This window comes from Diadema antillarum, unplaced genomic scaffold (assembly GCF_040938485.1).
Source record: "Diadema antillarum isolate AM-2024a unplaced genomic scaffold, OU_Dant_1.0 seq00000059_RagTag, whole genome shotgun sequence".
Classification (NCBI taxonomy): domain Eukaryota; kingdom Metazoa; phylum Echinodermata; class Echinoidea; order Diadematoida; family Diadematidae; genus Diadema; species Diadema antillarum.
The window spans coordinates 563,080-576,659 of record NW_027271164.1 but is presented as its reverse complement, the minus strand read 5'-3'; the positions used below and the strand labels follow the sequence as shown (position 1 = coordinate 576,659).

The 13,580-nt window shown below is 37.6% G+C and overlaps 1 protein-coding gene across 1 annotated transcript; it reads right to left on the bottom strand.

The window, feature by feature from the left end:
- Positions 1 to 3,584: 3,584 nt before the first annotated feature.
- Positions 3,585 to 10,208, bottom strand: LOC139725780 (uncharacterized). The gene is made up of 3 exons (XM_071636862.1): positions 10,070 to 10,208; positions 5,332 to 5,564; positions 3,585 to 3,635 (listed from the first exon to the last, which is right to left on the bottom strand). Exons 1-3 carry the CDS (start codon positions 10,206 to 10,208, stop codon positions 3,585 to 3,587), a joined length of 423 nt encoding a protein of 140 aa, XP_071492963.1.
- Positions 10,209 to 13,580: the final 3,372 nt, after the last annotated feature.

Genomic DNA, 13,580 nt, shown 5'->3' with positions numbered 1-13,580 from the left:
CCTATTTATCGATCAAATAGACAATATCAATGATGTATAAACCCATGAACCTTTTTTCCAGAGAGGATGCAGTTTTACTCGTAGTTTTTGTCTTTATCCTGGAAACATGGAGAACGTAAAGTGTGTAAGGGCGTGAGTTGGGAGCTATAAAATTAGGGTCGACAATAACCGCGATAATCCTGATAACAACAAATTAGATATTATAGTATTATAACATTCATCATATTAATATGTCACACACGAAAAAAGCAAAGGCTCGCAAAGGTATAAATCCGCACCAACAACACACTGTTTCAAACCCAGGTAAAGCTACAATGAACACGTGGGTATCATCCCATTTCTGACATGTCTGATGATCAATTTAAGACCCTGTTACAAATGATGAGGCATCATACCATGGTCAGTAGAACAGAAAAACTTTGTCAAGAGAGAAAGGAAGAGACGAACAGAAAGACAAACAGACATACAAACAGACAGGGAGGGATTACAGAGATAGAAAAGTAGAGGGGTTTCTAATCTAATGTCGCATAACTAGAAATGGATTCATGTGTAAACCGGAGGACACTTAGATACATCTCAACTATAGAAATGAGTAGAGATTTACTCCAAGAATGCACAAAAACTGTAGGGTTTGCTCTTGACGTCAGATTTCTTATGTTTCATCCCATCCGAATCTACAAGGCGTCCAATATTTTCTGCATTGTGTTACCATCACGATCAATACATGCAAAGATCGTACACTCTGCACGATCTTTGATACAATATCAATGTATAGCTGCAGGATTCTTCGAAGCTTTGAATGAAATGTTTTGAGACACATAGGAGGTGGAGGAAAGGGGGTTAGGGAAAAAAAAAAACTACCATCAACACGTGTTATTTCACTGTACGACGAAGGAATGACATTGACATTCTTCGTTTTGTTTTTATTGGAGGAAATATTATATTCCATCGTTCTTTTATTCATCGTTCATAAACGCTTGTGAAACTGAACACCACTTCATTTCATGGTAGACGTTGATTTTGTGACTTTAACCTGCTGTGTCATAGCCAGAAAATCATTGCACGGCGTTAAACGATAGCCTCCAAACAGATTGCTACATTCCCACGTAAATTGCGTATAAAGAAAGTGAAGTTGGTTACAGTAACATGTGATACACGTGTACATGCAACATAATGATAACCACATAATGAGCTAGGCATTGCTTGCATCTGTCGATAGAGGGCTCTCTTTCACTGCGGTTTCCCGTCGAGATGAGATTCCCATCTGCAGTGCCCCGCGTTTTTCACAGAAGGCGATACAACGGACGTTCGCGTAAAATCAACGATACACGATAGCTACAAACACGCAAGAAAATGAATAAAATCTGATAACCTATAAGCATCTTATAATGCTTTCAGCAAAACAAATAACGTGTAATCGAATTAACGGCTGAATACATGGATGACTCACTGAATAAGGACAAAGAACTCATGAACATAATATCAGCATAGATACAATGATGGGTATACTACATTTCATATCCAGTCGTATCGTACTAAAGGAATTGATGAATACGTCAACAATTAGGCCGAAAAGTTAATAAACCCCCCCCCAAACAAATAAAATGCAAGAAGCTTGACCAAACTGTGACTATTCTTCTACTACTGATGCTGATATTTCCGTAGTCTTGCAAGAAACATTGCATAGTAATATCAATTATAATGTTTAATTATCAATTATCAATATTATTATCATTACTATCATCATTATAAGTATCATTCTATCTCTACCATTATTATCACTATCATTATTATCATCATTACAATTACCACCATCGTTTGTTATCATCATTATTATCATCATCATATACTTGTACATCATACTAATACTCTTGTAATTCGTTTCCCTTGCAGGATGAGATTCTATTTAGAGGTGGTAAATGACCATTCTTGTCAAAATATCAAGCAACGTTGGATAAATAAGCAGTCATATATCTGTTTAAATGTGGAAGCCGTCATCTGCTTATCGATTTTATGAAGCTGGTAACAACAAAACTCTAAGAGGAGGAACAATATTCTATCATTACTAAGTAACTTTATACGCGAAGGAATGCCAGAACCGAGGGCGTTTGTTTAGACAATTTAGAGTAACTATCAACTAACAACAAATTTAGCAAGTTGATGAACGCATGAATGAATGTAAGAATAAAGTAATGAATGAATAGATATAAAGGAAAATAAATTGACACATGGAATGAATAAAAAGGATTGAATTTACAAATACATAAGCACATAAAAAGATACAGAAAAGATAAATGAAGAATTAGAGATGAAACGAAATAAGCGGAAATGATAGAGAGCTATAGGATACCTCTCCAATGATAGCGGCATTTAAGTTCAACGTATAGTAGCAGGCCCATATTATTAAAGTGTTTTAGGGCTATCCAACTGCAGTACCAGAAGGTAATAGCCTCTAGAATCACGCAGAACACTGCTCTCTTTATGAACTGAAATAATAAGTGGGGGTGACAGACGCCCTCTTGTGTTTCGCCAAATAGACGCTGACCTTTGCCTGACATCAGCCCCACAACACACCTGCACAGGGTGTTATACGGAAACATGTTCATTACATCTCTTAATGATTAACTCATAAAGGCGACCTGTCGGACACTTCAATGCATGGTCAAGTTAAGCCATAAGTATTATCTTATTTAGATGCTTCCTCATCCAATATTAAAACTCCGCCAAAGTGAAATTGAAAGGTAATTGCTTCTTAATTCCCTTTTGGGCATCCAGGTCTCAGCTTGGATTTAAATTTGGGACATACTACCTTAAGACAAAGTCATACATTTTCTGTTTTCTTCTGCAGCTACTGGACATGATAAAAGACGGTAGTCACTTTTTCTGAGCCTGCTAAATAGCAACCCATCGCATTGGAAATGCTCCGAGCACGGACGAAGCTTTCCCTTCAATGAAGCTCTGAAGATTTCAATTTATTAGTTATGCCGATGGAGGGGATTCGGTTCAATTTGTCGAGTAAACGAAGAGCAAAGGCTCAGAGAAATTAGGTCTAAGTCAAATAACGTTATTGGCTTGAATAAGACGGCCATAATAATGTTCAAATAAGACATCATGTTAAATCATTCACTAGTAGTCATGATACGTTTAGTATCTTGACCACTAGAGAAATCTAATTTATTTAGTTGCCCTGAAATTTTTAATGGCAGTTTTCTTCTAACTGTCTAATAGACATTCTGTTTGACACACGTAACAGCTGATTAAAAGGATAATCAATAAATCCATGCTTCTCAACCAATGGGCCGCAAAGCTCCCTCAGGTAGGACGCAATAGTTAAAAAAATGAATTAAAAGCATTTGTATTTGATCTAACTGAGCCTCAATAAATTCCTCAAAATCAAATGAGGCCTCGGGTTAAAAAAAGGTTACGAAACACGGATCTACGTGTAAATTATGCTTGAAAATAAATGCGGATTACGACACATATTCCAATTTAGATTTTCGATCCGAGTAGTGTGGAGTGCCTATAGTATAAACTATCACTGCAATATTGATGAGTCGTCCACTCTCTTTCAGCGTCACCATGGATCATCGCCGTTGGTAGATGAGTTTGTCCATTGCTATCGATTCCTTCATTTCCTGACGAAGAGAAAGAGCGGAGAAATAACAAATATGACCTTTTCCAGGTCTACATGAAATGCGAGAGTTTAAATCGTGCATGTGGCGGTTTTCACCTCAGTTTCTTTTTGGTCAAATCCTTGTTTATTTCACATTTTAAAACAGAATAGTGGGGGGGGGGTAAGATAGGGAAGGAGAGATATAGACTTAGCGTGACATGAAAAATGAGTTTGTTTGTGTTTGCGTGGAAGTTGTTCATAATAAAACAACTTCGGTCCTTTTAACGTCTCTGGCAGCGTGCAGAAATTATGTGTTCACTTGGCTATAATGAAGGTTAATGAATGTAAATAGACGTGGGTGGAAAACCAATGCGGTTATTGACTTCAGGGCTTAAACTCAGGCTGCAAACCAACTTCGCTTAAACACATCGAGCGTGCCACATGATCAGCAGTGGAAAGAAAAAAACATTTAAAGAACTCGAAGATCAAAGCCGCAATTACGTATTCATTGTTGTTAAAATAAGTATGTTATTTCAGGAAATCTGAATTATGATATTATTGTGGCTGAGTTATGTCCTCTAAGACTCGAAAGTAAAAGTATAATTCTCGGAAATGTTTCGATGGTTAGAACTCTTGGTTCATCGTAAGGCTATCTATTGAGTCATATATCATCTAAGGCATTTGAAGCCAAAAGTAACGGACATAAAACGTTATGAACTACATAACTGGTCATAATTCACGTTTATCTGATGACGCAGTATCCATCTCACAGATAAGTAAAAATGTCACATCGCACACAAGGACAATTCAAAGGAGGACATTCTTGATTTTTATGTATGCTATGTATATGTTTCTCTGTAGCCAAAATTTTTCTTTACCTTATTATCAATTTATTGCTTTGAGGGGGAAAACATATTACAAGCCCTACTTTTTGTCTTTTCCTCCATTTTTAACGTCATCTAGTAACTATCAAGCATCTTTGCTTACAACGTATCATATTGTGATTCGTTTGACATAGTATTATCTAGAATTGTGTTTTTAGCATGATATGTTTTGTACCTTTATATTTTCCTTGCTGAAACTGAAACTGAGCAAAATAATGATATGAAAATGAAATGATTTTTTATTGCAAATAACAAAGTAGTGTGATCACGGTAACATCATCACTTTTCCTTTCATATAATAACAAATGATGGTTCTTCTACAATTGTATTTTTCATCAGAAATATTTTGATTCGACGAGTGTTACTGCCTTTAAGAGAAGCACCTAATTTCATTGATTGTTCGGCTAGCTCGTGGCACTTGTTTTCTGGAGGGTTATGGCAAATGACGCGCTCGAAGAACAAACGGTGCTCTCCTGGACACGTGATTAATTTGATTAAAGAGCGGGCTAATTTGATATTGTTTGCATTTGTCATGAAAATTTATTTCATATCAGCTACCATTCTGACGCAAAGTGCGACCAAATATACGCGAAGAATGCAAATATTGGGCAAATAAAGAACAACGGTATATTCAAGCTTTGTGAAGTATGCTAAATATGTGAGTAAGGTAGTGCGTGTTAGTTGTCCTCCATCGTGTATGTGTATGACGATAGTATAGTGGATGCATGTACATTGTATGTGTTTGTCCATGTGCCAGCATGGTGTCCAAAATGTCGGCCAATGATTGTTATCGTGATATGTCAACGAGTACAGAGAGTTTAAAGCGCATCCTACCTCTTCGCTTCTCAGCTTCATGTGCACAGGCCACGTTCTTGGGTCTCCCCTTTCGGGGATGCCCCAACCGATGGCGCCAGGCTTTCGGGCCATCTGCTCAGGAAACTTGGTGCCCCCAGGCATGCGATAGAGGTACATAAGTTCGGTAGTGTGCTCAGCCGATTGAGCGCCGATGCCAATGACACGATGCTCTGGAAGAACGTATACTCTGTGTTGCCGCTTGCCCTCGGGACCTGCATGAAGATAATCATCATTTTAGGTAGAAAAAAAAAGTAACTTAACATCTACACATAAAGTATTTGTTTGGTGTATAGTTATATTTCCGAGTTTGTTACTTGAATACATCCTCTGACCTCGTCTTACAGCTGTCTTATAAATGATTGTTCTCCCCTGGTTCCTGGATACATCACAGGTTCATACAGTGATGTACATAAGTCCCACTTCCCGTCATACACGTCTCTTCATGTAGGCCAGGGTAATCATTAAACAAAACTGTTAAAGGCCTCTTTCTCCGCACGTCCACCTGTTCATGCAAGATATGACGTTAACCGTCTTGGGACCGTCTGGATGAAACATATACTTCATTCTAAAGGGCAGTGCGTGGTAACAAGAAGTCACATGACACCGTTGATGCACGTTCGCGCTAACCACAAACACGACAAACTGGCTTTTTTTCCCCGAATGAGCCAAACGTCAAGAAGGTTTCCGAAGTAGAAGTCACTATCCAACTGACGTCATTTTTTTTTACAGTTGCTAATTACATATTCATATTACGAGTATATCGAGTTACTATAGACTCACGAGGACCATCTGTTCTCAATCACATGTCAATTAGAAGTGGAACTTCAAGGGAAATTACAGTATCCTTCAATAATCGAAATATTTCTCAGGATGATGAATGTATTACAAAGGGCCTATTGATGCCAGACAAATGCATGATATAGGACGTCTCCCGAAAACCATACGGCTTCGGTGAACGCTGAAAGATTATTGGAACAAATCTGTAGAATAGAGAAGGTTCTCAGGAAGATCGGTCTGTCTATGAATCTTTAACCTGTTGTTTGCTTCATGAGGCGCCACTCTTGATGGGGACAGCAATTTGTAATGCTGAGGAAGCAGAAAAATCTAACGAAAATTTTAAAGGAATCTTATCAAAAAATGTTCGATTTCTGCATGACACATGATTATTGTACAGTATATCATAGTTTAGGCATTCTCTCGACTTGTAACAGAAAAATGTTACTGAAACATACTTTCTGGGGAGCTACAGGTCCTATGTTCTGTCTATGATAGCATATGTTACTGAAGTGTTGGTTATACAGCAAACCTGATAGCAGCCACTAATTTGAAGCAGAAAAGTGACCTATATAGACAGGTGGCCACTGTCAGATGGGTTGGCGGTCAGTTTGAATTTGCTTCACACAGTATCAAACTTGTAATTGTGACTTGATGTATAACGTGTGTGTATGCATGTAACTAAGTGGGGATGAATGTTAAGTAAGCTATCAATATTATCAAATTTTCATGTAAACAAAAGAGGTGATTATGTAATGAAGTTAATCTTTGTTGTTTTTGTCGTGTGTGTGTGTGTGTGTGTGTGTGTGTGTGTGTGTGAGTGTGTGTTTCTTGCTGGTCATGAAAAGAGCCATTCAACTACGACGGCCCAGACCAACGCATATTTTACCGACACCACGGTGAGAACTCTCTTGACTTCTAATGATAATAATATCATGTTGACTCTAAAATGCGGTATTGTGGTATTGGTCAGTATGGAAAAAGTTTTATACTGGAGCCCTGAAGAAATCGAGTATCACTGTTTTCTTGGCTGCCTGTCTCTGCTGTGGTACTCAACCTCATCTAACCATTGGAAAACAGCTGAAATGATGAAATTATCACATGAATTATAGGCTACCAAGTTTGGGATGTGGTTGTGACTATTAAACATGAATTGTGAGACAATGGGAAAATGAAGATTCCATAACTTCCTTATTTTACCTTCGATTTTTGATGACTTTACTTTTATTTTTATTGGACCGATTTTATTCTATCAAACAAAGCCAACGCCGGACTTACGAAGACATTCATCTGTTTATGCTACGAAATTACATGCCAATGAAATGTCATAGTATGACTATGATTTCTGTGAAGAGAAAACCATGAAAATAGTAATGGCGTTACAGAATTTATCGAATGTAATATTCCGTGCGCGACTTTCGCTGATTTGTGCGTTAATATGTGCGTTGTGGGCTTTTCTAACGATTGTATGCGCCATTATCATTTTGCATATATACGCGCCATCCAGTGGAATATCGCTTTACGATCGACAATACATCAGTTGCATCATTTTGTGGAGTTGGTAGGATTTCTAGAATGAAAATAGTGGTGGTATATGTATATGTTTATGTCGAGTGTTGTATCTGCCATGATATAGCAAACGCTAAGTTCTTGCCCAGTAGCACCCTTTTAAACATGCTGTGGATTTGCACTTGAAGCCTTTGCACTGGACTGGATACTGAGCTGGTTAGCATTCTACGCCAAGTTTGCAGAAATTTCTGAGCGCGGCCGAAATAATCTAATGATGTGAATGAGTGAGTGTAAGTACTTTTGAATTCACAAACTGGTAGCGTTGCGAGGTCCTGCGACAAACAGGACAGGTTTATGACGACAGGGGAAAAAAGCAGAACGGGAAGCATCACGCCACTGAGACATGACGAGAGTTATCCATGATTGGATAGGCCACCTTTTGAACGGTAACTAACTGAGACTTGAATACGGGAAATGTACTATCAAATGACGCATAATGATATGATATCTTTCGTTGATGACATTTCTTGAAATATGATCAAAATAATTCGTCAGGTATGACCACTTTGTCCGCTTACACCTCGTAAAAAGTCCATAGATCCTATAACGTAAGTATTCACCAGGGGAGCACAGTCGTATTATAATGGGGACAATTCAGAGAAATCGTTTAAATTTGATACTGTGCTCTTTATATAATGTTACAGCTGCTTTATGCGAATAAACTGTGGATATCGTATATACTATACTTTAACACAGTAATTTATTTTCTCACCGTGCTTGCCTATTCAAATCTTATTGTGTTATAACGATATCTCATGCAATACTCAACGGTATCAGGCTTATTGCCGCTGACGCGACATAACAATTTTTGCAATTTATTGTTCTAAATCACCATGATCCCTAAATGTTTAAAACAAAAACAGTTAATGACAAGCGTTTAACATCTAGAATACAGCATCACTAATTTCTATTTGCGACCTATTGTGACGTCTAAATTGAGTAAACTTGTACAGAATTGCATGTTATTCTTGTTTTATATGAATGTATTCTTTCTTTTCCCAAAAGCTCACAACGATTGAAATAGTTGACATGATAATTATTACTGTAATCACTTTGATATCATCAACTGCAATATGCTTTGAGAAGTATCTGATTTTCAAAATAATGAGAATCAATTTTATTGCATTTATATCTTTGTCATCAGAACTAATTTCATCTACCAATAGATTATTGCCATTATGATCATAATCTCTATATAATATATCTAAGCCGTACAAAAAGTGGAAGTTGACGCAGTTGTCACAGTAATAGTGTGGATTGAAGTAGTGAAGGCAATTGCAGTAAAAAAGCAATAGATGGTCCATACACTCTAAAGGAAAGTAAGTTTAACTTTGCCCCTTTAACGTATGACAAAATTGTAGCACCTCCATTTATACAGGTGCAACTTTGCACTTTTCAGAACAGCGAGCACCTTTGAAGGTGCCAAGTTGCATCCGTAAAGGTGCTACAGTTGTGTCACGCGTAAAGGCGCAAAGTAAAATATATTTTTCTTAGAGTGATGTACTGATCCGGGTTGTTGCTTTGCCCTGTTTTTGTTTTTGTTTTGTACATTTCTCCATTTAAACGACTGAGAGCACTATGTATAATGTTAACACATGTGGCATTCTTTTCACACCTCGGCATTATCATTGTATAATGCAGACCTATCAATCTAAGTAAAGAGAAACAAGCCTACGTATAATAAGTGACTATATGGCAACGCTACTATTCATTATACGACTTTGACCTTCCAACTTCCCAAATTCAATTCCATCAATGAGGATATAACTACTGCCTCTTACTTGCAAGAAAAAAACAACAACAACATATACGTTATACCTTTCAAATTTGGTCAGACATCAGCTAGACACATTAACTTAGATCTAAAATATCATTCAAGCAATGGGTGACTTTTTATTTTGCATCGAATAGTTATATACATATTTTTCAAAGCAGAAGAGCAAATATAACACAGCTAGATATCATATGGATATATAAGAGGTGTTTTGGGTTGTTGTTTTCTTGTAAGGGGTAACCTAATAATTCACCTGGAGAAAGCGACATTAGAAGCGATCCTTACTCCTGACGTGGTTTATTCGATTGCTTTACGTGGCTTGGGAAGCGGGCTATTATCATGTATTAAATTTGGTGGTAAGAACGGGATACGTATAACATAATCATGGGTATATCGGCTCATGAGTTGGTATGGGAACGGGATGTAAATGACCCCTGACCCTGGACGCAAGCCATTTAACAACAAACGTGTCCGCACAGAAACTCACAAATGAAAGCATTCACAAAGCAACTACAGCATGCATTGACCCCCACCCCCACCCCCCTGCACTTGTAACACACACGACGCTCGATAAGATCCGAAACGTGTTTTACAACTTACCAGTGTACAGGAGTTCTCCTTTACCCATTCTGTGGACGTTGTTAACAGTCATCCAAGTTTCCACGGAGCTGTTACTACTAGCTGAAGTGCCAGGTCTTGGTCCTGCCTTCTTCTCAGCACCAGTCTCACCCTTATTCATCTTGCTACGACTTTCTTTCACTCTAAAATATGCAGAACGCACGTGAAGAGGGTCACACTCCGGTGCCACCGATGAGAAACCGTACACAAATTCCTACGTTTGGGACAGCAGAATCGAACATAAAACTGTTGGTAGCTAGTGCATCACGCGGAAGAAATTGGTATCCTTAAATGGGGCTTCTCATCACCAAGGCAAACCATACTACATGATATGCAGTAAACGGTTATGTACTACCGGTGAGCACTTGATCCTCATCCCAAGTAAATAGCCAAATTTACACGGTCTTTATGACCCTACTTTGGCCATTACAAGCAGACGAAAACAAATACTCTCTGTCGAGTCGCTCCCAAGCTGACGAATAGCGTCTTCGTGTCGGACCATTGAATCGTCACTATGGGAACTATTGATCCCTATTAGAGGTCCGCCCGAACGCGCCCCCACTCGCTACGCTCTACTGACTTGTAGAGGGCAACTCTCGGCTGGCTCTGTCACATTTGTCACAACACTGAATGTTTCAAATCGATTCTTTTGTTCGTCGAGGGCACATACTTGTTAAACATCGTTTAACTGGTTTGTCTCAAGGTCCATTCGGCATAGTGCCATCCAGGCACTACTCGATATCTCTATGGTTATTCAGCGTTGTAGTTCTTTGAGGCCTTGGATTTTGAAAGCGACTTAACACATGATGTGCTAAGGCTCTATCACGGGAGTCAGACTCGGAATTGATTCATGATGCCAGTATAATATATAACATGTCACTCTTCATTATACTTCATCAATATCGTTTCATTTTGTGACATTCCTTACCAAACAATATAGAATCCTTCAAGGAAATTGTAACTGAATAGTGAGGAGAACCTCAAGAGTGAAATAATTCTTAGCGATTGGCTGCTGGTTTTGCGAACTTGTACCACGTAGGTCTACTCTTACAGGTTTTGTTTACACTTTGAAATTGAATGGAATAACCAAATAACTAATCAAAAGGATGAAGTAATAGATGAATGTATGAATATTCAAAATTCAATGAATAAATAAATTAACAGATAGATGAATAAACAGAGGAATAAAGTGTATGAAAATTGTTTTGAATTCTAAGTAAGATTATAAAATGTTTCGTCTGTATATTCAAATTATGTTTGGTGGTTACCAGGGAGTGCGACACGATAAGAAATAAAAAAAAAACAGTAGAGAAAGGTGCATAATTGATGAGAGATTATCAAAGAAAAAATCATAATGGAGACCTAAATGAAGGCAGAGCATCCAATTAACCTTTGAACAGCAGTTAACCTTTCGCAAAATACTTTTAGCTGTGATTAAAAGGAGCCTGCGCAGAGAAAGAGCATGGATCGTCTTTCTCTCGACTTTGCGAAGTTGATGAGGATGTAATGATCTCAATTAACCATGGTTATCTTATTTTGGGCTGTAGTATCTTAGCTCATCGCCTTCACGAAAATTGTGCATGGAATACATTGAATCTTGTGGTATATATCATTTTGTGTAAGATACCATTGCTAGCCGAAAACATCATGCTTGAAGTCACATCAACTTTTCCATGTATCATTATTGATTGGGAATTAACCCATTATATAAAATCATGTGGATTCAGTGAATGGACAAAAATATTGATAGTGCGCATATGTGAAGTTTGAGGAAATTCCGACGACCGTTAAAAAGTAAACAGATTTTAAAGGTTTGATTAAAATAATTTGCGGAAGAAAAACCACATCGATTAGTGATGTCACAGGTGGGCAACAATAGGAAATATGATGATGATGAATATCAGTCACAAGTAGGAAAACATTTCTCCTAATTGTTTAATGTGTACGGTGTAGTATTCATGAATAAGAACTGAAATTTTGTGGAAATCTCTCTGTATTCTTTTCGATCATTGCCCTGCTGACGTCACGAACTGTTTGCAGTCGCCATTTTGACGGTATCAAAACTGGAAACATTCATAATTCTTAAGCAAATTGTCCACTTTCCTTCCACTTCAAAGTGTTTTGTTGCTTTAAGGCATTCATTGATATACTGGATACTGCATGAACAGTAATCAATCTTCCACCTCTGGTCTCTCTCTCTCTATCCAACTGCGTCTATATTACTCACTTGGATTTACATTAGTCCTAATAAATCATTTGATCTTTTTATTTTATAATATCTCTTTAGTCCACTCCCTTTCTTTCTCCCCCTTCTTCTCCCCTCTCTGTTTCTTTCTTCCACGCATCCTCCCTCAAGGGAGAATCTAGGAGAAACACTCAGAAAAAGTAGGGATAGATCCTAGAATTGCTTTGATTTAGTGCGGCTTTACTTGAATGTAATATGCATCTTTTCACAAATTTATATTGACAAGTCGACACTTTTATTACACACAAAGCACATGGAAAAACTTAACTACAAAAACAAACCAAAATACAAACCGAAGTCTGTACAATGTATTTTTTTTTAACACCTAGAAATCAAAGCCATGATGTTTAATGTTGCTCCATGTTAACGTGTCCAGTGTTAGACATACATCATACTGGAAATACAAAATATATGGGTCTGTTCACAAAGTTGGGCACCTTTTAAGGCATTTTGTCTTTAATCGCCTGTAATTCAATAAAAAGGTCTAGTTAGAATTTTCTTACTTGGCCATTTTATCTCTGGTGAAAATAAAAAGCATCTGAGAATCACAAACATATAGTTCCATAATGCATTTTGGAAATAATGATGAAAAACCAGCAATGTGGATGTAACTGGAAACCGTGTCTGTGTTACATCCACAACCCCTCATTTTGAGACATAATGGCACGTCTGTAATGATCTTGATGATAAGTACTTGCCTGATTACAGTGGGCTCTCTATTTAAATCAATGCAACAACAACCGCAATGAGGGTATACTGACTTTGAGAGTTATTGATGAAAGTTGCAGAAATTTTTTGGTGTCCGGTGCATCCACAGCTTGTGACATTTGGGTGGAAACCGTTACACCCACAACTTTCATCACAAACTCAGGGAAGGTAGTATTCTTTTGTTCAAAGTTTTGCTTCATTAAGTCAGCACCGTAACCATGCAGGTTTTTATAGCTATGTAAGGTATCATAGATATGCTGGTAATCTCAACAACAACAAAAAAAGGTGGTTGTGGATGTAACATGGGACACCGGTGTCCTGTTACATCCACAACATGTTTTTGTCAATATTTTGAAAATGCATCGAAAAACAATTTGTCTGTGTTCTTCAAAAGCTTTCTGGAGGCACCAAGTATATTCATATAAAACGGCATAATTGTGAAAATCATAGTTTTAAAACTACAATGATTTTACGATAAAATGTCACGTTTTGGTTCCCAACTTTGTGAACAGACCCATATATAAATATCTGCATGTTTGT

What these genes read in the sequence shown, in the direction of transcription:
- LOC139725780 (XM_071636862.1), bottom strand. Translation starts at nt 10,208, where the DNA reads ATGAATAAGGGTGAGACTGGTGCTGAGAAGAAGGCAGGACCAAGACCT. An exon ending in AGGAGAACTCCTGTACACTG is followed by an intron (nt 5,565 to 10,069) that starts GTAAGTTGTAAA and finishes ATCTTCATGCAG; the next exon opens with GTCCCGAGGGCAAGCGGCAA. An exon ending in TGAAGCTGAGAAGCGAAGAG is followed by an intron (nt 3,636 to 5,331) that starts GTAGGATGCGCT and finishes TCTCTTCGTCAG; the next exon opens with GAAATGAAGGAATCGATAGC.